General features: G+C 36.9%; 1 protein-coding gene across 1 annotated transcript in view; it reads left to right on the top strand.

The window, feature by feature from the left end:
- TMEM131 (transmembrane protein 131) overlaps positions 1 to 26,017 on the top strand; it is a 210,067-nt gene that overhangs the window by 114,378 nt on the left and 69,672 nt on the right. Inside the window, exons 6-8 of the mRNA XM_045077772.1 lie at positions 17,161 to 17,277; positions 19,491 to 19,613; positions 23,795 to 23,875. Coding sequence (XP_044933707.1) covers positions 17,161 to 17,277; positions 19,491 to 19,613; positions 23,795 to 23,875 — 321 coding nt within the window. The remainder of the gene's footprint in view (positions 1 to 17,160; positions 17,278 to 19,490; positions 19,614 to 23,794; positions 23,876 to 26,017) is intronic.

The following is a 26,017-nucleotide window of genomic DNA, read 5'->3' as shown; positions in this document are numbered from 1 at the left end:
CAGATGCCTTTTATTTCTTTTCTTGCCTAATTGATCCAACCAGGCAGGCCATCCATTATTACTCTAAGTAAATGTGGTGAGAGTGGGCACCCTCGTCTTGTTCCTGATCCTAGAGGAAAAGCTTTCAATTTTTTTTTTGTTATTGTTGTTGAATATGATGTGAGCTATGGATTTTCCTTTGTGGCCTTTATTATATAGAATTGTGGCCTATCTGTACCTAATCTGTTGAGGGCTTTTATCATGGAAATGTGTTGTATTTGGTCAAATGCATTCTACATTTATTGAGATGATCATTTGATTTTTATCTTTCATTCTGTTAAATGTGTATCACATTTATTGATTTGCATATGCTGAACCATTCTTTCATCCCATGCAGAATTCCTGCTAGGTCATGGTGTATAGTACTTTCAATGTGTGTTGAATTCAGTTTGCTGATATTTTTTGAGAATTTTTCCATCTATTCATCTAGGGTATTGGTCTGTTGTTGTTTTTTTTTTTTGTTGTTTATCCTTGTCTGACTTTGGTGTAATGGTAATGCTGGCTTCATAAGATGAGTTTTGAAGTGTTCTGTCCCTTCAGATTTTTAGAAGAGTTTGATTCATGAGTGAAACCAGCTTATCCTGGGGTTTTCTTTGTAGGGAGGTTTTGGTTAGTGAGTCAGTCTCCTTACTCACTGGTCTATTCAGATTTTCTGTTTCTTCCTGACTCAGTCTTGTTAGGTTGTATGTTTCTAAGAATTTATCCATTTCTTCTAGGTTATCCAATGTGTTGGCATATAATTGTTCATAATAGTCTCTTATGATCCTATGTATTTCTGTAATATCAATTGTAATGTCTCCTCTTTCATTTCTGACTTCGAATATTGTCTTCTTTCATGGTTTGTGTAGCTTAAGGTTTACCAATTTTGTTTTATTTTTTTGAAACCAGCTCTTAGTTTCATTGTTTTTTTCCTTGTTGTTTTTCTGGTCTCTGTTTTATGTATTTCTGCTCTGATTTTTATTTCTTTCCTTCTGCTAATTTTGGACTCAGGTTTGTTCTTCTATCTCTAGTTCCTTGAGGTGTAAAGTTACGATGTTTATTTGAGATGTTTCTGTTTTCATATATGCATTTATAACTAGAAAGTCCCTCTTAGGACTGCTTTTGCAGCATCCTATAAGTTTTGGTATGTTGTGTTTCCATTTTCATTTGTTACAGTTTGTTTGTTTCCCTTTTGATTTCTTTTTTGACCTGGTTACTTAGGCGTATGTTGTTTAATTTCCACACATTTGTAGGTTTTCCAGCTTCCCTTTTCTGATTCCTAGTTTCATAGGATTGTGGTCTGAAAATATACTTGGTATTATTCAGTCTTCTTAAATTTGCCATAAGACTTGTTCTTTGTATTGTCATATGGTCTGCCTTGAAGAATGTTTTGTGTGCACTTGAGAAGAACACATATTTGCTGCTGTAGGATAGAATGATCTATAAATGTCTGTTAGGTCTATTTGGTCTAATGTATGGTTCAAATCCAACATTTCCTTGCTTTTGTTCTGCCTGGATGATCTATCCGTTGGTGAAAGTGGGGTATTGAAGTCATCTGCTGTTACTGTATTGTCGATTTCTCCTTTCAAATCCAGCAGTATTTGCTAATATATTTAGGTGCTCTGATGTTGGATACATATATATTTACAATTTTTATATCCTCTTGATTCATTGACCCCTTTATTATTATATTATGACCTTCTTTGTCTCTTGTTAGCATTTTTGGCTTTTCAAATCTATTTCACCTGATACAAGCCTAGCCACGCCCCTCTCTTTTGGTTTCCACTTGCACTTAATATCTTTTTGCAGCCTTTCACTTTGAGTCAGTGTGTGTCCTTAAAGCTGAAGTTTGCCTTCTGTAGGCAATACAGAGTTGGGTCTCATTTCTTTATCTAGTTCCTTTGTGCCTTTTAATTGGTGAATTCATTTACATTTAGAGTTATTCTTGATATGTATGGACTTACAATGTAGTCTTCTTAATGGCTTTCTGGTTGTTCTGTGTTTCCACTGATTCTTTTCCCCTCTTTTTCTGCCTGCCTTTCTAGATTTGTGTTTTTCCCCCCATTCTGTTTCCTACTTCTTTAACTTTTGTGAATCTCTTTTTTGCTTCTTAGTACCATGTAGCTTACGTAAAACATCTTATAAAACCATCCATTTTAAGCTGATAGCAACTTCAGTTGTGTAAAAGCATCACCTTTTACTCTTCCCCCTTTTATATGCTTGATGTCATTATTGACCTCTTTTTATATTGTATTCATTAACAAATTATAGTAGCTATCATTATTTTTGATACTCTCCTTAGCTTTCTAGTATAGTTAAATGGTTAATAAACCATCCTCTTAGAGAATTAGGATTTTCTATGTCTGACTATGTATTTACCTTTATCCAGTATGTTGTATGCTTTCATATGCTTTTGTAACACTAGTAATATCTAATAACACTAGAAAAACTCCTTTCAGCATTTCTTACAAAGCAAGTCTAGCAGGGATAAGCTCCCTCAGAGTTCACCAGTGAATTGTTAGTCCAAGAAAGTAATTATTTCATTTGCATCTGAAAGATAATTTTGTCAGGTAAGAGTCTTCTTTGCTAGCAGTTTTTTCTTTCAGTTCCTTGAGTATGTCATCCTGCTCTCTCCTGGCCTGTAGGGTTTCTGCTGAGAAATCACTAATAGCCTCATGGAGTTCCATCATAGATTACACTCTTTTCCCTGGGTGCTTTTAAGATTCTTTGTCTTTGGTTTTTTTTTTTTTTTTAAGAGGGAAAACGAACTTTATTTTTTATTTTTTTAAATGTTTTTGTTTATGTATTTATTTTTTGCATGAGAGCCAATTGAGGAAAAGTCAAATTATGAAGTTTGGGGAAAGAACTCTTCCTTCCTCCCCCTTCTTCCTCCATTTCATTTCATTTCTTTTTTTTTTTTTTTTTTTAAGCTTAACAGTATTCATTGTTTTTGCACCACACTCAGTGCTCCATGAAATCCATGCCCTCTCTAATACCCCCCTCCTGATTCCCCCAACCTCCCAACCCCGGCCGCTTCAAACCCCTTAGACTGTTTTTCAGAGTCCATAGTCTCTCATGGTTCACCTCCCCTTCCAGTTTCCCCGAACTCCCTTCTACTCTCCAACTCCCCTTGTCCTCCATGCTATTTGTTATGCTCCACAAATAAGTGAAACCATATGTTAATTGGCTCTCTCTGCTTGACTTATTTCATTCAGCATAATCTCTTCCAGTCCCGTCCATGTGGCTACAAAAGTTGGGTATTCATCCTTTCTGATGGAGGCATAATACTCCATAGTGTGTATGGACCACATCTTCCTTATCTGTTTGTCCATTGAAGGGCATCTTGGTTCCTTCCATGGTTTGGCTTTGATTTTTGGCAGTTCCTTTATACCATGTGTTGGAGAAGGTCTTTTGCATTGAGATAATAGGGTGATCTATTAGCCTCGTGTACATGGACGTCCAAGTCTCTCCCCAAGTTTGGGAAGTTCTCAGCTGCTATTTCTTTAAATAAACTTTTTGCCTCCTTCTCCCTCTCTTCTCTGGAACTCTGATTATTATATTTGTTCTTTGATGGAATTAGATAGATTCAATAGGCTTTCTTCACTTTTTTAAATTCTTTTTATTTTGTTCTAATTGATAATACAAAATTTCTAGATCATTTATTCTGCATTCTCTTTGCTATACTCTGCCATACATGGTCTCTGTTGGATTTTTTTTCATTTCAATCATTGAAATCTTAAGCTCCAGAATTTCAATGTGGTTCTTTTTTTTTTTTTAATTTCTTCTTTAGGTTAAATATCTCATTTTGTTTGTGTATTATTTCCTGATTCCATTGATGTCCTTCTGAGTTTTCTTGTACATCACTGAGTTTGTTCAGAAGAACTACTTTGAGGGTCACCTGGGTGACTCAGTTGGTTAAGCGTCTGCCTTCTGCTCAGGTATTATCAATCAGAACAAAATAAAAAGAATCCCAGCTTCTGGGATTGAGCCCTGCACCAGGTTCCCTGCTTGGTGGGGAGCCTGCTTCTCCCTCTCCCTCTCTCTCTGCCTGAAGCTCCTCCTGCTTGTGCTCTCCTTCTCAAATGAATAAACAAAATCTCAAAGGATTCAGGTAGTTCCTTTTTTTTTTTTTTAAACAGGTAGATTGCAAAAATCTATGCTTTCGGTTGTTGGAGAATTACTGTTCTTTTGGTGATCATAGTTTTTTTTGTTTTGTTTTGTTTGTTTTTTCTTTTTTTTTTAATATAATTTTTTATTTTTTATAAACATGTATTTTTATCCCCAGTGGTACAGGTCTGTGAATCACTGAAATCTTGCCATTTGCGACAACATGGGTGATCATAGTTTTTTCGATTTTTCATGTTTCTTAAAGTTTTGCATTTCTGCTTTTGTGTTTGAAGTAGTTGTCTTCAGATGTGGTATATTCTTTGTTGGTGCTATTATATTTGGATTTTCTCCACCTTTTAGATTTTCCAGAAGGTGGTGCTCGAGTTTGTGGTTTCTCACTTCCCCACACGTTCTGCTGTTTTCTTGATAACATTCCATTTACGGGGTTTGCTCTCACCACTGCACTTGGGAGTGAGCGCAAGGAGCCACTGCAGTGTGAGACGGGAGGTGGATTTAGCACTTGGGCCATTGAGGTGCCTTGTAGACCCAGTGCAGTGGGGAGTATCCTCGGGCGAAGTATTCCCAGAGGTTCATGGGCAGGCTTCCTGCTGAAGTCCTGAGTACAGTTACCAGCAACTGTGTATCTTTAATGCCCTTTTATATTCTTATCTTCCTCTTTCTCTTTCCTGCTCTCTTCCCTTCCCCAGTTTTGGAGGTCCTGCCTCAGTACTCTGGGTGCTGCTGGAAAGAAACTGGTTTCTCCTGCCACGCCCTGCACAATGGGTCTAGTTGGGTACTCACTCACTGCTCTCCTTTTCCCTTCTTGTAAAGGTCTCCACTGCTGGGTTATTCATTCCCATGAAGTGTTGGCTTTGGTGGAGAAGGGGAAATGGAACTGGCATTGGGAAAATTCCTCTTACAGTTTCCATTGTGACCAACCTTTTTTTTAAAAAAATAAAACAAACAAACAACATCTGTCTTGTATGGGTATCTGCCTAGGTAAGGTCAGCACTCTCCAGGTTTTTTTCCATTATGGCAAGAGTGGTTGGGGCAAGTGGACTGATTCGGCAACCCATATTGAAGTCTGCCTACCTACTACCAGATGCACCGGTGGTTGAGACAACTCCCAAGTCCCCTGGCATATGGTGCTGAATCCCACAATTCCCACAAAACACTACTGTTTGTGGATGTATTTCTAATCCATAACTTAAAAAGGGGGACAAAAAGGAGGATCATCTTAGGCTGCCATGTCATTCTCATGCTGACATCTTATGCTGCCATCACTCTTCCAATTTTAAATAAGATAGTCAGGACAGGCTTCATTTAGAAGGTGACATTTGGACAGACTTGAAAGAGGTGAGAGAGAGTACTGAATGGAAGGGAGTAGAATATATGGAAGAAGAATATTCCAGGCAGGGTACAGGCAGTACAAAGGCTCTGATGTGAAAGCCTGCCTGTGCGCAAACAGGACAGTGTGGCTAGACCAGAGTGACCAAGGGTGAGGGAAATGAATGGGGATGGGAAGGGATAAACTGTGAAGGCTCTTACAAGCTATGAGGATGACTTTGGCTCTTATCCTGATTGGAATTGGAAGCCTTCACAGATTTGAGCTGAGAAATTAAATGATAGCTTATGTTTTATAAGGATCACTATTTATCAAAAAGAGACTACAGAATAACAAGGGGGAGAATCAGGGACACCAGCTACATTAACTATTGCAGTACCCTATGGTAAAAGACAGTTACTCTGACAAGAGTGAAGAAGTGAAGAAAGCGGGGCATCTGGGTGGCTCAGTGGATTAAAGCCTCTGCCTTTGGCTCAGGTCATGATCTCAGGGTCCTGGGATCAAGCCCCCCATCAGGCTCTCTGCTTGGCAGGGAGTCTGCTTCCCCCTCTTTTTCTGCCTACCTCTCTGCCAACTTGTGATCTCTGCCTGTCAAATAAATAAAATTTAAAAAAAAAAAAAAAAAAGAAGAAGAAGAAGAAGAAGTGAGGAAAGCTTTTGGATATATTTTGAAAACACAGCCAACAGGATTTCCTGATGTGAGACCAAGAGAAAGACGAGAGTCAAGATTGACTGTAGTTTTTGTCCCAGACTACTAAAGGACAGAGTTGCCGTCAACTGGGATGAAGAAGGCTGAAGGTTGAGCAGATTTCAGGAGTATAATCAGTAGTTAAGTTTTTGACGTGTTAGATTTAGATGTCTTTTAGACATCCGAATACAAGTGCCAAGTGTCAGTTGGTGTCTGAGTTTAGATTATAAGAGAAAAGACTGGATTCAAAATGGAAGTTTAAGAATCATTGGTGAAGTCGTGGACCTGGTTGAGCTTACTGAGGGAGCCAGGAAGGGACTAAGTAGTGGCACAAAGGTAAAATACTTAGCTGCAGATAATGTTGGGTTAAAGCTAGCACACGTTGTTTGTTCTTCATTACTTTATACTGTTTTCTAATTTTTTATCACACCAATTCATCTAATTTAGAAAGTGTGCGGGAAAGGGGACAAAGGATAAATTGTAGCAAATCTGATGAACTCTTGTGGGAAGGTTATGTTCCTGAGCCTGCTGCTCTGTTTTGTTATAACCTTAAGTGTCACTTGGAATTAGATTTTCCCTGTTACTAAGGTGGGGAAGGAGGATGAGAAGAAGAAGAAAAAATGGGGAGAAGAGGGGAAGGAGGAGGGGAGGGAGGGAAATACTTGTTCTGTCTCAGCATCTTCTTCAAGTACTAAAATAAGTGTAGAGTCAAGTCTTGATAGATACTGAGAACTATCAAAGAGAACTTATACTCTCATTGCTAGATTCTTCCTGCCCCTCCTCAGATATAAATGATGTCATGAAGCAAAGCCTTATCTTCCATAGGAATTAAACAGACTGGTCATGTTTATGGTTTCTTTAATAATTGGGATCTCAGAGATCATCTAATAAAACTGGCTCATCTTGAATTTAGGAGAAGTTGAAACTTACAGAGGTTAAATTATTTGCCAAAATCACAGTTTTTTACTGACAGAACTAGAAATTCAGGTCTCTAATGCATCATGTACTTACTTAAAACTAGATACCCAGTTCTGGTAGTAGCCAAAGTTTATACTAAGAATTAAGTGTTCTATGATCATTTTCCTTCCTTTTTGAATTTAGATGGACTTTTGAAAGATAATTTTATATAAAATATAGATAATAGAATATAGATACAGATATAGAGAATATAGATATAGAAAGATAATAAATATATATGTAAGTTATTATATATATAATAAATATATAATGTAAGTTCCCATTAAAATTTTAAAGGAAACCAGTTTTTCTCTGGCTGGATAAACTTCCCTGTAGTAAGTTATGAATATCTTCATTGACATTAGAAATGCTGTTAAACAGAGATACCATACTCATTGATTCTAAAACAGTTTTTTCAACATTTTTATGTCTCTGAACTTGGAACACATCTTACAGTGAAGGGCATAGTACTGTCACTGTTAGCTTGCATTGACGTTGCGTTTTCCCCAGATTGACAGCACTAGTGTCTCAGTGCTACCAACTAAACATTACATTTACTGCTTGAGGTTTTTGAGGGACCACCCTCAAAAAAAAAAAAATTATAATCTGTAACCAGATTATAAACCTTCATGAGTCCTGAGTTACAGTTGAAATGCTAAGAGTAAATGAGTTTTCCTACCTTAATGCAGTGCCTAGAATGAGCCATATACATTTCTTCACTAACCCTTTCTGTGAGGCTTCTGTTAACCACACTCCTTGCTTTAAAATAGGAAGTTTCTGCTTAACTCTGCATTTTTTAGTGTGGTTAAAAATTTGTTTTCTTGGTGTGTTAAAAATTTAAACATCTCTGTTACAAGCACTGGTATCTTAGATGGGAAAAATCACATTCTTTTCTCAAAAGCCTTGAGGCTCCTCTCCTTGCCCTTTGGTGTCAGCAACAAGTCCTTGAACTGTCAGAGGAGTAATGAAGGTGGTAAGTAGGTGGCCAACAATATGACCCCTTATAGTTAAACTCACAGCAGTGGGAATTATGGACAGACTGCCTGTGCTCAGTGAAATTAATCCATTTTGTTTAGAGATTTTTGTTGTCTTAAAGTAGATTTGAGTTTACTCTTGCCTGCCAATAGTGAAACCTAAACTTTCAATTACTTGTCCTTGCTCCAGGAAACTGGAAGACTCCTATAAAAACTGAGACCCTTATAAAAAAAGGTCCAGGCTAAAATACTGTCTTGAGTGAATGTGCAAATGTATATATGTATATACTTTTATTACGGTATACTTTCAGTAAAATTCACCCATTTTTTTTTTTTAAGATTCGTTTATTTATTTACTTGACAGAGATCACAAGTAGGCAGAGAAGTAGGGGATTGGGGGGGGGGGGGGAGCAGAGAGCTCCATGCAGAGCTCCATCCCAGGACTCTGAGATTATGACCTGAGCCAAAGGCAGAGGCTTAACCCACTGAGCCACCCAGGTGCCCTGAAATTCATCCATTTTAATGTATAGTTCTGAGTTTCAAAAATTCATGGTCCTGTAATTGACAGCTCAGTCAGTTCAAGCCTCTGAGTATACCCTATTCCAGAGGTTATATAAATAGGAACCATGCATTATCTAGCTTTTGGAGTCCAACTTCTTTCATTTAGCATAATGCATTTCATGTTATCTAGGTAGTTGGATGTATCCATTCTTTGTACCGCTTTATTTCTCAGTAATACTTCACTGGATGACAGTATTAGAGTTTGTTTATCCATTCACCAGTTAAAGACATTTACATTCTTCCCACTTTGGAGTTATTATAAATAAAACCACTATAAATATAAAAATCACATTCTTTTCTCAAAAGCCTTGAGGCTCCTCTCCTTGCCCTTTGGTGTCAGCAACAAGTCCTTGAACTGTCAGAGGAGTAATGAAGGTGGTAAGTAGGTGGCCAACAATATGACCCCATACAGATTTTTGTATGAACATAAATTTTCTTTTCCTCATTTCCCTTAATATAAATACTTAGGAGTGGAATTGCTTGATCTCTTGTGAAGTATATGCTTAATGGTTTCTCATAATGACTGTACCATTTTGCATTACCAACAGGAATGAATGTATGCTCCAGTTGTTCAGCATCTTTGTTAGTACTCCATATTGTGAAGATGCGTTCTGTTTGCTTGTTTTTAGTGTTAGTCACTCAAATAGTTGTAGTGTTCATTTTTATTTTAATGTACATTCATCACTGACTAATGATGGTGAACATCTTTTCACCATCTTTAATGCCCCTTTATATTCTTTGATGTGTATATTTTCTTTGTCATGGATATATTTTCTTTGGTGAAATGTCTGCTCAATTCTTCTGCCTGTTTTTTAATTGGGTTGTTTGTTTTCTTAACTGAGTTGTTTAGAATTCTTTATATATTCTAGATATAAGTCCTTATCATATATGTGATTTGCACATCTTTTCTCCCTGTTGGCAGCATATCTTTTCATTCTCTTTACAGAATGTTTCCAAATACAAGTTTTTAATCTCCATGAAGTCCATTTTATCAAGTTTCCTTTTATGGGTCATGCTTTTTTGGACTTGTAGCTAAGCTTTGCCCAAACCAAGGTCACAAAAATTTTCTCCTATTTTTCCTCCAGAAGTTTAATAGTTTAAGATTTTATATTTAGGTCTGTGATCCATTTTGAGTTAATGTTTGTTTATGGTGTGAGCTGTGGTTCATGCTCATTTTGTATTGCATATGAATACACAGTTGTTCCTACACCATTGATTGAAAAGAATAGTCTTTCTCATTGAAACCCCTCTGTATTTTTGTCAAAAGTCTGATGACCTAAGTATGGGTCTGTTTCTTAGACTCTCCATTATGTCCAAATATGTATCTAATAGACTCTAAACTGTCTACCCTTTCACCAATACCACACTTTATTGTTTACTATAGCTTTTTAATAATTCTTAGATATTGTGAATCCTTCAGTTTTATTTTTGAAAATTGTTTTGTTTTAAAAAAAAGATTTTTTAAAAAAGATTTTATTCATTTGTAAGGAAAGAGCATGAGCACGGGGAGGGGGCCAGAGGGAGAAGCAGGTTCCCTACTCAGCAGGGAGCCCAACACAGGGATCTATCCCAGGACCTCGAGATCATGACCTGAGCCGAGGGCAGACGCTTAACCAGCTGAGTCACCCAGGCGCCCCTGTTTTGCTCTTTTTATTCCCTTTTCTGGCCATCCAAATTTTGGAATCAGCTTGTCAATTTCTTTTGTTTTAAATCTTTCTAAGAAATTATTATTATGTTATTTTGATGTACTCTTAAATGTATAAAAAACAGTACAGATAGATCCTTATATCCCTCGCCCAGTCTCTCTAGTGTTAACATCTTATATAATGAGTATAATTATCTTAATAAGGAAATTAACATTAGTACAATATTACTAAAAAACTTATATGAGGGACGCCTAAGTGGCTCAGTCAGCTCAGAGTGGCTGAAGCATCTGCTTTCAGCTCAGTTCATGATCTCAGGGTCCTGGGATTGAGCCCTGTGGCAGGTTCCCCACTCAGCAGGGGTCTGCTTCTCCCTCTCCTTCTGCCCCTCCCCCCACTTGTCATGATCGCTCTCATCTCTCTCCCAAATAAATAAAATCTTTTAAAAATATATGAATTTCATCAGTTTTCCTATCAGCAGTGTACTTTTTCTGCTGTAGGATATTATCTCACATTGCATGCAACTTTTTCTCTGAAGTTTTTAATTGCAATTACATTGGATATATAAATCAGTTAGGGGAGAATTAACATCTTAACAATATTAGGTCTTCTAATCCAGGGACACAGTATGTCTCCATTTTAAAGGCTTCTTTTTTTTTTTATTAGCATATAATGCATTATTTGCTTCACGGGTACAGGTCTGTGATTCATCAGTCTTAAGACAATTCACAACACTCACCATAGCACATACCCTCCACAGTGTCCATAAGCAGCCCTCAGTTTCTTTCCTGAAATTAAGAGTCTCTTATGGTTTGTCTCCCTCCCCAGTCCCATCTTGTTCCATTGTTCCCTCCCTTCCCCCACCCCCCCAAATTCTTCATATCAGAGAGATCATATGATAATTGTCTTTCTCTGATTGACTTAATTTCACTCAGCATAATACCCTCTAGTTTCATCTGCATCGTTGCAAATGGCAAGATTTCCATTTTTGATGTATGCATAGTATTCGTGTGTGTGTGTGTGTGTGTGTGTACACATACACCACATCTTCTTTATCCATTCATCTGTTGATGGATATCTAGGCTCTTTCCACAGTTTGGCTCTGGTGAACATTGCTGTTGTAAACATTCAGGTGCACGTGCCCCTTTGGATCACTACATTTGTATCTTTTTGAGGAACCTCCATACTGTTTTCCAGAGTGGTTACCCCAGCTTACAATCCCACGAACAGCGTAGGAGGGTTCCCCTTTCTGTGCATCCTCGCCAACACCTGTCATTTCCTGACTTGTTAATTTTAGCCATTCTTATGGGTGTGAGGTGGTATCTCACTGTGGTTTTGATTTTTATTTCTCTGAAGTTAAAGGCTTTTTTTTTTCTCTTTCAGCAATATTTTGCAGGTTTCATCTTATAGAACTTGCACATTAATATATTTACACTTCAGTATTTGTGTGTGTGTGATTGTTAATTATGCTTTTTAAAAAATTAGAATTCTAAAATTCATTGCTAGTATATGGAAATACAACTGATCGTTATATATTGACTTTGATTCCTGTGACTTGGCAAACTCTTTTATTCTGGGAGGATTTTTGAAGATATTTTGGAGTTCTTTATATTGACAGCTGTGTTGTTTGTGAATAAAGACAAATTGTTCTTACTTTCTAATGTGTATGCCTTTTATTTCTTTTCCTTGTCTCATTGCGCTGACCAGTACTTCCAGTATAATTTTGTTCAGCTGTCCTGAGAGGACATCCTTACCTTGTTCCACATTTTGGCACTCAGTCATTCACCGTGAAATATGGTAGTTCTAGGGTTTTTTAGATGCTGTTTATCAGGTTGAGAAATTTCTCTAATATCAGCTTACTGATATTTCTAATCATGAATGGATACTGAATTTTGTCAATTTGTTTTATGCACCTTTTGAAATGACCATCTGAGTTTTCTTTTCTTCAGTAAGTTAATAGTATCAGTTACATTGATGTGACGACTTTTGCATGTTGAACTAGAGTTGCATTGTCAAGATAAAACCCACTTAGTCGTATGGTGTATTATCATTTTTTATGTATTGACTGGATTTAATTTGCCAATGTTTTGTAGTTGATTGTATGTCTACATTCATGAGACTTACTGACTTTTCTTTTTTCATCATGTCTTTAGTCTTGGTGTCAGGATAATGCTAAGCCAGTAAAACAAGATGGGGAATGTTCTCTCCTTTTCTATATGCTGTAAAGTATGTAAGATAGATACTAATTCCTTCTTAAATTGATGATAGAGACTTCTACCATTCTGCCAGTGAAACCATCTGGGCTTGGGTTTTTCTTTGTAGGAAGGTTTTACAGATGTTAGATTCCTTTTATTTGCAGATGACATGATTATACAAACGGAATATGCTAAGGAATTTAGAATTAATGAGTGGATTTAACAAGTTCTCAGAATACAAGGTCAACGTTTTGTGTAGGAAGGTTTTAAATGACAAATCAAACTTCTTTAATGGATAGAGGTCTGTCCTTATCATCTGTTTCATTTTGAATGGGCTTTGGCAGATTCTGTTTTTCAAAGAATGTGTCCATTTCTTCTAGTTATTAAATTTATGGTCATACAGTTGTTTGTAATATTCCTTAATCTTCCTTTTTATGTGTAAAAAGGTACATGTTAATGTCCACATTTCAGTTGCTTACATTTTTATCATCTTCCTTTTTAATCTTGATCATTTTGTTCAGGGTTTTATCAGTTTTATGGACCTTTTTGAAGCATTATCTTTGGTTTTATTGACTTTTTGCTGTTTTCTGTTTTCTACTTTATTCCTTTCTGCTTTTGTCTTTTATTTTCTTTGTTTTGTATATTTTGGTTTTCCATTCTGTTTTTAGTTTCTCAAGGTGGGAAAAATAGATTTTTTAAAATTATGTTCAGTTAGCCACTGTATGGTACATAATTAGTTTTTGATATAGTGCCCAGTGATTCATTAGTTAAGTATAACACCCAGTGCTCATCACAGCACGTGCCCTCCTCAATACCCATCACCCTGTCAATCCTCTCCCCACTCTCCTCCCCTCTGAAACCCCCAGATTGTTTCTTGGGGTCCATAGTCTCTCATGGTTCATTTCCCTCTCTGATTTCTCCCCCTTTGGATTTTCTTCCCTTCTCTGTGGTCCTCCATGCTTATGTTCCACATATGAGTGAAACCATCTGATAATTGTCTTCCCTCTGCCTGACTTACTTCATCTAACATAATCCCCTCCAGTTCCATCCATGTTGATGTAAATGGTGGGCATTCATCCTTTCTGGTGGCTGAATAATATTCCATTGTGTATATTTTTGCTTTTCTTTCCCTTGCCTTTGGAGACATGTCTTGAAAGAAGTTGCTGTGGCTGATGTCAAAGAGGTTACTGCCTATGTTCTCCTCTAGGATTTTGATGGATTCCTGTGTCACATTGAGGTCTTTCATCCATTTAGAGTTTATCTTTGTGTATGGTGTAAGAGAATGGTCCAGCATCATTCTTCTGTATATTGCTGTCCAGTTTTCCCAACACCACTTATTATAAAGACTGTCTTTCATCCATTGGGTATTTTTTCCTGCTTTGTCGAAGATTAGTTGACTATAGAGTTCAGAGTCCATACCAGGGCTCTCTATTCTGTTCCATTGTCTGTGAGTCAGTTTTTTTGCCAGTACCATTCTGTCTTGATGATCACACCTTTGTAATATAGCTTGAAATCAGGCAATGTGATGCCCCCAGCTTTGTTTTTCTTCTTCAACATTTCCTTGACGATTCGGGGTCTTTTCTGGTTCCATACACATTTTAGGATTGTTTCAGCTCTTTGAAAAATGCCAAGTGGTATTTTAATAGGAATGGCATTGAAAGTGTAAATTGTTTTGGTAGGACAGACATTTTAGCAATGTTTCTTCTTCCAATCCTTGAGCATGGACTATTTTTCCATCTCTTTGTGTCTTCCTCAATTTCTCTATAAGTGTTTTGTAGTTTCTAGCATACAGATCCTTTACCACTTTAGTTAGGTTTATTCCTAGGTATCTTGTGCTTTTTGTTGCTATTGTGAATGAAATTGACTCCTTAATTTCTCTTTCTATAGTTACATTCTTAGTGTATAGAAAGGCCACTGATTTCTGTGCATTGATTTTGTATCCTGCCACGTTGCTGAATTGCTATATAAGTTCTAGTAATTTGGGGGTGGAATCTTTGGGTTTTCTACATAAAGTATCATGTCATCAGAAAAGGGAGAATTTGACTTATTCTTTACCAATTTGGATGCCTTTTATTTCTTTCTGTTGTCTGATTGCTGAGGCTAGGACTTAATAGTACTATGTTGAATAATAGTGGGGAGAGTGGGCATCCCTGTCGTGTTCCTGATCTTAAGGGAAAGGCTAGCTTTTCCCCATTAAGAATTACATTTGCTGTGGGCTTTTCATAGATGGTTTTTATGATATTGAGGACTGCTCCCTCCAATCCTATACTCTGAAGAGTTTTAATGAGGAACGGATATTGTATTTTGTCAAATGCTTTTTCTGCATCATTTGAGAGGATTGTATGGTTCTTGTCTTTTCTTTTACTGATGTGCCCTACCATGTTGATTGATTTGCGAATGTTGAACCAGCCTTGCATCCCAGGCATAAAACTCACTTGGTCGTGGTGTGTCATCCTTTTAATGTATTGTTGGATCCTGTTAGCTAGGATCTTGTTCAGTATTTTGACATCCATGTTCATCAGGGTGATGCTGGTCTCATAGAAGGAGTTTGGAAGTTTTCCTTCTGTTTCTATTTTTTGAAACAGGGCGCCTGGGTGGCTTAGTTGCTAAGCTTCTACCTTCTGCTCAGGTCATGATCCCAGCGTCCTGGGATCGAGTCCCACATCAGGTTCCCTGTTTGCCTGCTTTCCCTCTCCCCCTGCTTATGTTCCTGCTCTTGCTGTCTCTCTCTCTCTCTCTCTCTGTCAAATAAATAAAATCCTTATTTTTTGAAAGAGCTTCAGTGGAATAGGTATTATTTCTTCTTTAAATGTTTGGTACAATTTCCCTGGGAAGCTATTTGGCCCAGGACTTTTGTGTTCTGGGGAGGTTTTTGATTACTGTTTCAATTTCGTTAACTGGTTATTGGTCTAATCAGATTGTCTATTTCTTCCTGTTTCAATCTTGGTAGTTTGTAAATGTCCAGGAAGGCATCCGTTTCTTCCAGGTTGCTTCATTTGTTGGTATATAGTTGCTAGTAAAAATTCCTAATAATTACGTCTATTTCCTTGGTGTTAGTTGTGATCTCTCCCCCTTTCACTTGTGATTTTATTAATTTGAGTCCTTTCTCTGGAAACACAGATTATTCATTTGAAGCATTTCTTCTCAAAATAAGCATGTAATACTGTACGTTTCCCTCCAAGTATTGCTTTAGCTGTAGCCAACGTATGTTGGTATGTTGTGGGTTATTTTTTTTTTTTTAAGATTTTATTTATTTATTTATTTGACAGAGAGACCACAAGTAGGCAGAGAGGAAGGCAGAGAAAGAGGAGGAAGCAGGTTCCCCACTGAACGGAGAGCCCGATGCAGGGCTAGATCCCAGGACCCTGGGATCATGACCTGAGCTGAAGGTAGAGGCTTTAACCCACTGCGCCACCCAGATGCCCGTTGATATGTTGTGTTTTAATTTTCAGTTGATTCAGAATATTTTAATTTCCTCGTGACTACTTCTTTGGTCGATGGGTTATTTAGAAGTGTGTTAATTTCAAGCTACTTAGAGATTTGCCAAGTATCTTTCTGTTACTGACTTTGGTTCAAGTGTGACCTCTATCTAATGTTTCCAGCTTCCAGTGGTTGTATACTCTCCTTTTAGCCCACCGTCCGCTTTTAGCAGAGGGTGAACATTTTAGCTGAATACATTTTACCCTCTTATGTGGTAGCCTCATCTTCCCATTCTCTGCCATGGTGAGCCAATACAGTCCCATGACTCCTTGGAGGTGCATGTCTTTCCTTGAATTTTGTGTTACTTTTTACACAAACTCCGTTATAGGTTCAAGAAAAGTTATGATTTTGTAAATTATTGTTTTGGTTATTGATAAGCAGGGGAAGTGTTCTTTCCAGCTTTCTCCATCCTAAGGTAAAGCCAGAAGTCTCAATGCCATATATTTTAAGCTACAATCTGGGCACTGTTTTAGAGTTTGAGCCATAGAGGCAGAAAGAGAGAGGTTGATGACTCTGCATTGTAAGGCTTCATTGCAGACAATTGCAGTCACATTCTCTTTGATGTCCATGGAGTAACCCAATTGTTCTGTTGTAATAAAGTTTTATTTCACTAACAACAATGACATCTTCAATCTGCACAAAATAACAGGAGTGAGTTTCTGCAAATAACTGCCACCCCTGCCTTCTTTTCTAATTTAAGTTGTGGGCCCATAGAGTGCCTTGTGTGAATGGGTGACATAGGTCAGGAGGCTGAGGCCTGGCCTTATTTCTTCTTTGGAATAGTACAAGTTGCTGCTTAATAGTAGAGTAATACATCTATATAAGAAGTTTAGCTTTGGCTCAGTCCCTGCCTGATTATGTGTTGAGGGAACAGCCTATAATTAGGCACTTCATTCCAGCCTAGTGGCTGTTGAAGGAATAGAATCTAAGGAAACTCTGCTCTACAGGGTTTTAAGCTGGTAATTGGCAAAGCTATATGACTATAGACATCAATATGAAGATACCTTTTTATTATTTTCCATTGCAGAATAATTTAGCTAATTTAAAGCTTATACCTTCATGGGGGAGAACCTAGTTCATGGAAATATTTCTAAGATGATTGTTTTAGAGAACTTCAGCTACTTGACTGTGGTCAGCACAATTGGATTTTTTAGTTGTTAATTTAACTTTATTTATTGCTGTTCTTTTTCAGAAAATACTTCCAGGAGGAAATACATCATTTGATGTAGTTTTTCTTGCAAGAGTAGTGGGAAATGTAGAAAATACTTTATTTATTAACACATCCAATCATGGGGTATTTACTTACCAGGTAAGAACCAGGAGTAAAACTTTCATTTTTTAATAAAATATAGTTCTCATCTCTGATGTGTCATATGACAGCCTATCAAGAACCCTCTTAAAAACTCAGGGATAATAGGAAATACAGGAGTTTAGCCTTAGAGCATTTTTACTCACTATTGTGTCTGTGACTATCCCTATTCAGATCAGACTGAACAGTCTTTTAAAGCTACAGCTAAAGCATTAATGTAAGATTGGTTAACAAAATAATAGTAAAAAATATCTTACACTAAATTTTTTTTTAATTTTACTTTGCACATTATGCTTTATAATAGTTTCAAGAGTAAAATATACATGGCTGCTTTTCTTAGTAAATGATTGTTTAAAATTTGTTCTTTTTATATGTAATTATTGTTTAGGTTATTAAAGTTAATGTTTTATGAATCAAGACTTTTATATATCAAGGTTATCAAGATTATTAAGAAAAAATGCTTATATGGCACTATACTACATGACTTAGATGCATTTCTGCCTATGTTATCGATACTGTTATCCTCATTTTTTGAGATAGGGAAGGAGAAGTTTAGAAAAGTTAAATAATTGGTTCAGATTATGCTACTAGTAGATTATTGAGCAGGTATTCAAACCCATGTCTTTGTACCTATAATAACCATCCTCTTAACCACTGTGTTATACTGTGCTTGGAACACATGGTTTAACTCCTTACTTAGCTAATGTCTTACTTGACAGTGTCTATGATTCTGTTTTCAACATTCTTCTCCAGGACCCAGAACATACCATGTATCTTGAAAATTAGTGTCGCAGTAAACTGATAGTCAGGTACCTGTGTTTATGTATGGTGAATAAGTCTTTAATGGGTGTTTAGTAAGCAGTCTGCATAGATTAGTAACTTTGAAGTACCGTATATATGACACTCATTTAACAAGAACCTCTTGAGTAAGTGAAGACTGTTGTAAGAATATTAAGACCTTTACTCCACAAAGGCACCCCCAGTTGCCTAGGTGGTTGTGGCCAAGCTGGACTACCTGAGGCTTGTGATCTGGTCATTCTCAAGGAGAGCCTCAGTGGCCTCTGTCTTTCTTCACTTCTCCACATCTAATCTTTCACAAAGTTCCCCTCCTAAATATATCTTGAGTCTGTCTACCTCTCTTCTCTTCACTGCCATTGCTGTCTTCTAAGCCACCATTGCTTCTCTCTGGATGACACGGTAGCCTCCAACCAGCCCTCCACACCCCTCCAGTCCCTGCCATGGGCCTCATTCACTGTAATCAGAGTGACCTTCTGTGAACATAAATCACATCTAGTCAACTTGCCCATGGAAATCCTAATGTTGTCCTATTGCTCTTAGAACAAAATGTAAACTTCTGATCAAGGCCAACAAGGCTCTGCCTTGCTTAGCCCTGCCACCTCACCCCGTGACCTTGCTTCTCATGGCATTCCTGGTCTTCAAACAAGTCAGCCCATTTCCTGCCTCATTCCCTTTGCATACTTCCCCTTGCCTGAATACACTCTCACTACAGTTTTTTCTCATCTTGCTGGTGACATCAGCTCACATCACTTCCCCAGAGAAGATTGCTGTAACCATGTTCTCTAAAAGAATATTCCCAGCCTTACCCCCAGCCAGTTATTCTATACCACATTACCTGGTTTTTAGAACTTTTTTATTGTTACCTAGTCTGTTCCTCATACTAGAATATAAGGTTTATGACAGAAGACATATTATTTTTCTTATTCACTATTAAATCATTCACTATGTGTATATCTATGCCTAGCACATCATAGGCACTTAATAAATATTTCTCATTTGAATGACTGGCTCACCCTGTTTAGTAAGTCAACCCAGGGCCTTGTCTTCCCATGTTGGTATGACCTGGAGCTGAGCTTGATATTTGAGAAATTCCTTGGGCCCTAGATCCATCTCCTTATGATTAGAGTAAGGAAATCTTTTGAGTCCCTATTTTCTTCTTTTGTCTATTCTATGAGCTCATGAAGGTCTGCTATCATTTTAATTTCTGATATAGAAATAATTCCAAATACACATATATATGTAGTAATACAAATATGTAGCCAAATAAAGTATAGAAACTACACGTGTATTCTTTTTAAATTGGTTAAGATTTGTCCATCTAAATAAGACTCACTCGTTTTCTCTGGATCTATCAGTTATAACTATAAAAATGTTAATTATCAGAGCAACTCAGATTTTTTTCATCTTTGAAATAGGTATTTGGTGTTGGGGTTCCAAACCCATATCGATTGAGGCCATTCCTTGGGGCCAGAGTTCCTGTGAACAGCAGTTTCTCACCTATAATAAATATACACAATCCTCACAGTGAGCCTTTACAGGTGAGTTTATGATGGTGATTTTGAATGAGTTTCATTTTGGCAAAAACTAATGCTTAGTATGAAATCTCAGTCTGTTACAGTTTTCAAGACTGTTTAAAATAGTGGGGTTGAAAGGATGCATCACAGTGGTGGGGGCTTTCTTTTAGTGCAGCTTTCTGCAGTTGGAGTTTTGGATCACAGTAGTCCAGGTATTGAATTTTGGGGACCACTTCTAAAACTGTTTCCTCTGGTATTAGATTTTAACAGGTCTACATTTAATTTAGGAGTTTTCAGCTACACAAGGCCACTACTTTTCTAGTATGACATAAATTTTTTATAACACTGTTCATGCTTACTTTTGGTAATAAGTTTTTGGTGATGGCGGCCTGGAAATTGAAGCCCAAGGGAAGGGTAATATAGAATCATGATTAAAAGCAAACGTATTTTTTTTATTTAAAAAGTCCACTCCTGATCTTACTCAGTCTGTTAGTACTGAGTGTTTTCAAGTTTGAAATCTCCTCACTAGTTCCTCGTCTCTGGCACAGTGGGAATGGCTGATGTTCCTCCCTCATGTACTCCTAAGATCTCCACCTGCATCCTCAGTGACTTCCAACTACGTGATATTTGCTGCCACTTGTGTCATCTGGTTGGAAGGAGATGTGGATGCTTTCCAGAATAGTCCATAATATCCACACCCAGAGTTCTTTAGGACCAGTGCTGCAGGCCTTAACAGTACTTTGAACATAGCCATTGGAGGGATAGCACTACATATTGTGGCGAACTGTAGGGCTTTCACAGCCAGAATGGTTCTTGTCATCCCAGAGGCGCTGGCAGAAATGTTCATAAACAGAAAGTGAGGAAGAGTATAGTGAGATTTTTAGAACATGAATTGTGAAATTATATGCTGAATTAGCAAGAAAGGGGTTTCTCCCCGACACTTAGCTAACATTTGGTGAGCATAGCTACTCATAGGAATATTCTGCCCAAATTTTAATGATTTTTTAGCTAGATATCTTTGTTACAAAAGAAGAAAATGCCTTTCTATCCTGTTTTTACAAGTGAAAAGTGTTTCCTCTTCATCATCAGTTGATCATTTATATCCTTTTGGCTAACTTTTGGTAATTGTGTATTTTCCCTGTTCTGACTAATTTTTAATGACAAATTATACAGAAATCTCATAAATTCCTGTTGCTTTCTTTCCTCGTTTGTTTTCAGTCAACTGATTTTTGTTGTTGTTGTTAATCTGGGCTTTTTCCAGTTACTACATTTTAATGAAGAATATATCTCACACTGGACTTGGCACCAGCACACAGGAGAGCAAATGGAAAAGCCAAAGCTGCCCTCTTAGAACCAGTACAGGTTATTTATCTGGAAGGTGTTATACTGTGTCATTAGTCTTATTCTTAAATTTAAGAAAATACTGTAAATTACAGGTTGCATCTGATTTGATAAAGGACAAACATGAGTATGTTCTCACTGTACAAAAAAAAAAGTTAACTCAAACATGTGAAACAAAAATCCTCTTGAGTTCCACTTTTTAATCCAGTGCTATCCAATAGAACTTTCTTCAATGATATATCTGTATCTGCTCTGTCCAGTATAGCAGCCACCAGCCACATGTGGCTAATGAGCAGTTGAATTTGTGGCTGGGGTGGCTGAGAAACTGAACATTTCATTTTATTTTATTTCAGTTAAATTTAAATAACCACATAGCTGATAACTGTTGTATTAGCACAGCTCTAGTCCCAAACCCCCCCTTATAGTGCATTTGCATATATATATGTGGACACAAAAATAAACATTCTTGAGCAGGTTTTTTTTATATAAATTATATTCTCTGTTGTTGGCCTCCTTTTTTTTCTGTATGTTGTTTAATTAGAATAAATATTACTGGACTTAAAGTCAGGAATATGTCGTGTTCCTAGCTTTAATGTGATCTTTCCTTTGAATTTTATAGTGTAGCCTTTTTCTGTCCCCATTTCCTTATTCCTTCCCCTACAATCAGTAGTCTACATTTTAATCTTCTGTTTCCACACATTGTTGTGCTTGTTTCCTTAATACCTTGTAAGAATAAACAAAATAGTATGTGATGTCTTCTGGTTTTTCAGCAAAGGTTCTACAGTCACTCCATCAGTTTAGATGGTATCACTATTAATACAACTGGGAACACTGTAATAAAACAGAAACCAATAATACTCAAAGAAAATCTTAGCTTGTTAGTCTTTGCTAAATGTGTTATTTTAACAATATACACCAAAAACCTTGAAGTTTTTACTAAAGTATTGCTGTTTTTCCTGCTTTGTCTTTTTTTTTATGTATTCCTAAAGGATTTACATGGTAAAACAAGTGAAGGTCTTCCACCCATTCTTTTACTTCACCCCAAATTTGTATTTAACTAAGAATATTCTTGGGGTGCCTGAATGTCTCAGCCAGTTAAGCGGCCAATTCTTGATTTCAGCTCAGGTCACAATCTCAGGGTTGTGGGACCAAGCCCCACCAAGGACTCAGCGCGAAATCCGCTTGTCTCTCTCCCTCCACTCCTTTCCCCACTTGCGTGCACTCACTCTCTCTATCCCTATCTCTATCTCTAAAATAAATAAATAAAATCTTTTTAAAAATTTTTTAAATGAAAAATTAAGTATATTCTTTCTTTTTAAGAGGCTGGGTTACCTGCTCTTAAAGGAAAGTCTCCTGCCATATGACTCATTCTATCCCTAGGTATTTACCAAAAAGAAAAGAAAGCAGACGTTCACACAAAGACTTATAGAAATGCAGTGTTCATAGAAGCTTTATCTGTAATGACCAAAAACTGGAAGCAATCCAAATGTCCATCAGTAAGTGAATGGATCAAAAATTGTGGCATAACCATAACATAGAAAAGAACTGTTAATACATACAATAACATGATCAATCTCAAAATAATTACACTGAATAAAAGCAGCTAGGACAAGTGTGCATACTGTATGATTCCATTTATATAAAGCTCTAGAAATTCAAACTAATCTTGAATGGCCAGACCCAGCTCATTGGTTGGCTAGGGGGCGTGAGGGGGCAGAAAGAGACAGTTAGATTACAAAGGCCATGAAGAAAATTTAGAGGAAGGGTTATATTTAAAGTCTTAATTGCAGTGGTAGCTCCACACCTATATATGTATGTCAGAATTTATCAAGTTGTGCATTTGAAATATGGGTGGTTTATTCGTATATCAGTTTTAGCTCAGCAAAATCATGAGTATAGGTGCAAGCCACAGAGGTATTATTAACAGTTCCTGTGATTTTTGCTGCCAAGAGAAACCAAATACTGCCATACTGCATTAAAAATGTTACATATAGGGCGCCTGGGTGGCTCAGTGGGTTAAGCCACTGCCTTTGGCTCAGGTCATGATCTCAGGGTCCTGGGATCGAGTCCCACATCGGGCTCTCTGCTCAGCAGGGAGCCTGCTTCCTCCTCTCTCTCTCTGCCTGCCTCTCTGCCTACTTGTGATCTCTCTCTGTCAAATAAATAAATAAAATCTTTAAAAAAAAAAAGTTACATATATCCCAGAATGATGCATTCTTCACTATTTCACTATTATAGTAGTTGTTAGATCTGCTGCTAAATCTTGATATAAATGTGTGACTGAAAAAAGCACTGTGTTGGGCACCTGGGTAGCTCAGTTGGTTAAGTGACTGCCTTCGGCTCAGGTTGTGATCCTGGAGTCCCAGAACCGAGTCCCACATTGGGCTCCCTGCTCGGTGGGTAGTCTGCTTCTCCCTCTGACCCTTCCCCTTCTCATGCTCTCTCTCTCTCTCTTTCTCTCTTATTCTCTCTCTCTCTCAAATAAATAAAATCTTTAAAAAAAAAAATGTACCATGTTACTATAAGAAGTACAAAAATTGTATTTCCATAAAGTGTTTTTCCTTCGGAAAAAAATAAAAGGTGTTCTGTGGATGGATTTTCTTTAATCCAGTGTCTGATATAACCATACTCTAAATTTAATATTTGGAAGTTACTTTGTTTTAATAAAAAATAACCACCACTGGTCACACATATGAATCACTGATTCCAGTGATAAGACATGATACTTATCCTACTTTTATATCTGTAAATGTTTTTAAGTTGTTCTAAGACACAGGATGCCAGGCGTATTTCTGTTTAACAGCAAATCAGTTGCATTGAGAATGTGATTTTGAACTTAACCATCACATGCTGTTTTGTCACAGGTTGTAGAAATGTACTCTAGTGGAGGAGATCTTCACCTAGAACTTCCAACAGGTCAACAAGGAGGTACCAGAAAACTGTGGGTGAGTGATGGTATATTTTTCTCTCATGTGTAGTCACATGGAACCAATTATGTTCTTAAATACACCAGAAATTATACACCACATTTATCAGCTATATAAATGTGGGTGACTTTCCCTTAATTATATCTTAATTTTAAACTTACATCAGATATGTTTGAAAATTAGATGATACATGGAGAGAAAAGTGTAAGTAGTAATTTTGGGGAAGAGCAATGAACAAAATTGGTGGAAGCTTTAACCCACTCTGTGAAAAGGAAGAGATTTCAACTATTCTTTCATAGAATTATATTGGTAATGTTGTCTCTGAATATAATCATTTATAATGTGCTTTATACCAAAAATTTAAAAAAAAAAAAAAAACCCTGTGGGAAAGATCCATTATATGTTTGAGGTAGAGACTTGAACATGCAGATTTATTGTTGATAGTGATGACATTTTCAGAGAGAATGTAGTTAAGCCCTCATGACAATTTAGAACATTTTAAATTCTTAGGTGATTTACATCCACCTTTAATATTACTGAATAGTTAATACTAGTTTGTGTCAATTCTAAGAGAACCACCTTTTCTTAGAGAATATTGGCAAATATTAGCCAAGTCAATGAATATGTAGCAACTATCTTATTTGTACAGTTTCCTGTCCTCAGAGGGTTTTTCTTTAAATGTTATTTACCACACCTTAATCAAAGAGGGGAAAAGCACAGGAGGTACAGTTCTTATACCAAGGGCACTCAGACCACTCATCATCCATAATTGGAGACAACAGACTTTACAGGTATGAGTAAGTTCAGAATATCAAATTTATTTATTAATTGCTCTATTAAACACACCTAACCTCTTGTTCTGCCTTCTGACCAGTCTCATCCTAGGAAGAGATGCAGAGGGGACATTTTTAGAATGTTGACTTGAGCAATTAGAAATATTTTTTCAGGGATTTGGTTAACTCCTCCGATACAGGAACACATTAGCAGATAGAAATATTTAATGGATGGTTCATGTATATCCTTTCACAAAAAATATTTTATCTTGAAATTATGTTAGTGTTTGAAAAGCCTTTACGAGAAATAGTATTTAAAACAGTGCTTCAGAGAATTAACTATAAGCTATTCAACTTGTATTCTAATTCTAGATAGAAGAACTAAGAATTTACTGTGAAATATAATTGGTAACCAAAAAACATCAGAGAATTGAGATTTCTCATTATTTAAGAACTGTGATCAGTGATAGCAGAGATGGCATAATGTTTTAAGACTCCCAGTGGCTACAAGAAAAGATAAAGTTATTCTTATTCTTACAAACCTAGAGTAAGAAAAGTCAGTTGGCCTTGACCTCACCCTCAGCCCATTTACAGTGTACATAAGAAAAGCCCAGAGACCAGTCAGCTCCCTAGAGATGGGGAAGTGGATGGTGCATCTCTAGTGGCCCCAGGAGGGTTCCAATCACTTCTTTCCTACTTTGAGGCTAAAAAGTTAAGAGAATAGAGGTAAGTGAAGACCAGTAAATTCTATATCACAGGGATCTCCTCAAATATACCAAAAGGTGAGTGGAGAGAAATTCTGGTGGTCCCAAGGAAGCCAGATTGTTGTAAAACCAGGAAAAAATACATCTATAAGAAATTGTTTTTTCCTGATGAATCTTCCTTTTAGTGTGTTTCTGAATGTTCTGTCGTTCAGGCCTGAAAATGTTTGCTATCTTACTTGCTAAGAGTCTTACTGAAAGCAGTTGGTGAACTGCAATTGCCTGGGAAGCTTTGTTGTGTTTAGTTTTAAATGCAAGGACACTTTCATTTAAAGAGTTCTCTAAGTTATTATTTAAAGAAATTTCTGTAGACTTCTGGAAAAGCATTTCCCTCCAATAGTGCCATGTCTATTTGTAGAGAATTTTAGGAGTGAATTGTATACACAAACATCACGTTAAAGAATAAATGATTTATAGAATAATTCAGTCTTTTAATGATAATTTTGCAACTGACAGTTTGTTTCCAGATGATTTTTTTTCTTTGCTCGATTTTTTATATCATGCTTCGTCAATTCTAAGATGCACTTTTTTTTGCACATTTAATGTTCTTCAAAATTGGAGTGTGTTACAACCCATGGAATATATTTAAGTGGCAATGTGGTTTTTTTTCTTAGTAGGCATATAAA

Source organism: Mustela putorius, unplaced genomic scaffold (genome assembly GCF_011764305.1).
Source record: "Mustela putorius furo isolate JIRA1106 unplaced genomic scaffold, ASM1176430v1.1 tig00000224_pilon_pilon_pilon, whole genome shotgun sequence".
NCBI classification, from domain to species: Eukaryota; Metazoa; Chordata; class Mammalia; order Carnivora; family Mustelidae; genus Mustela; species Mustela putorius.
The sequence above is the reverse complement of the archived record's forward strand: the minus strand, read 5'-3'. Positions and strand labels throughout refer to the sequence as shown.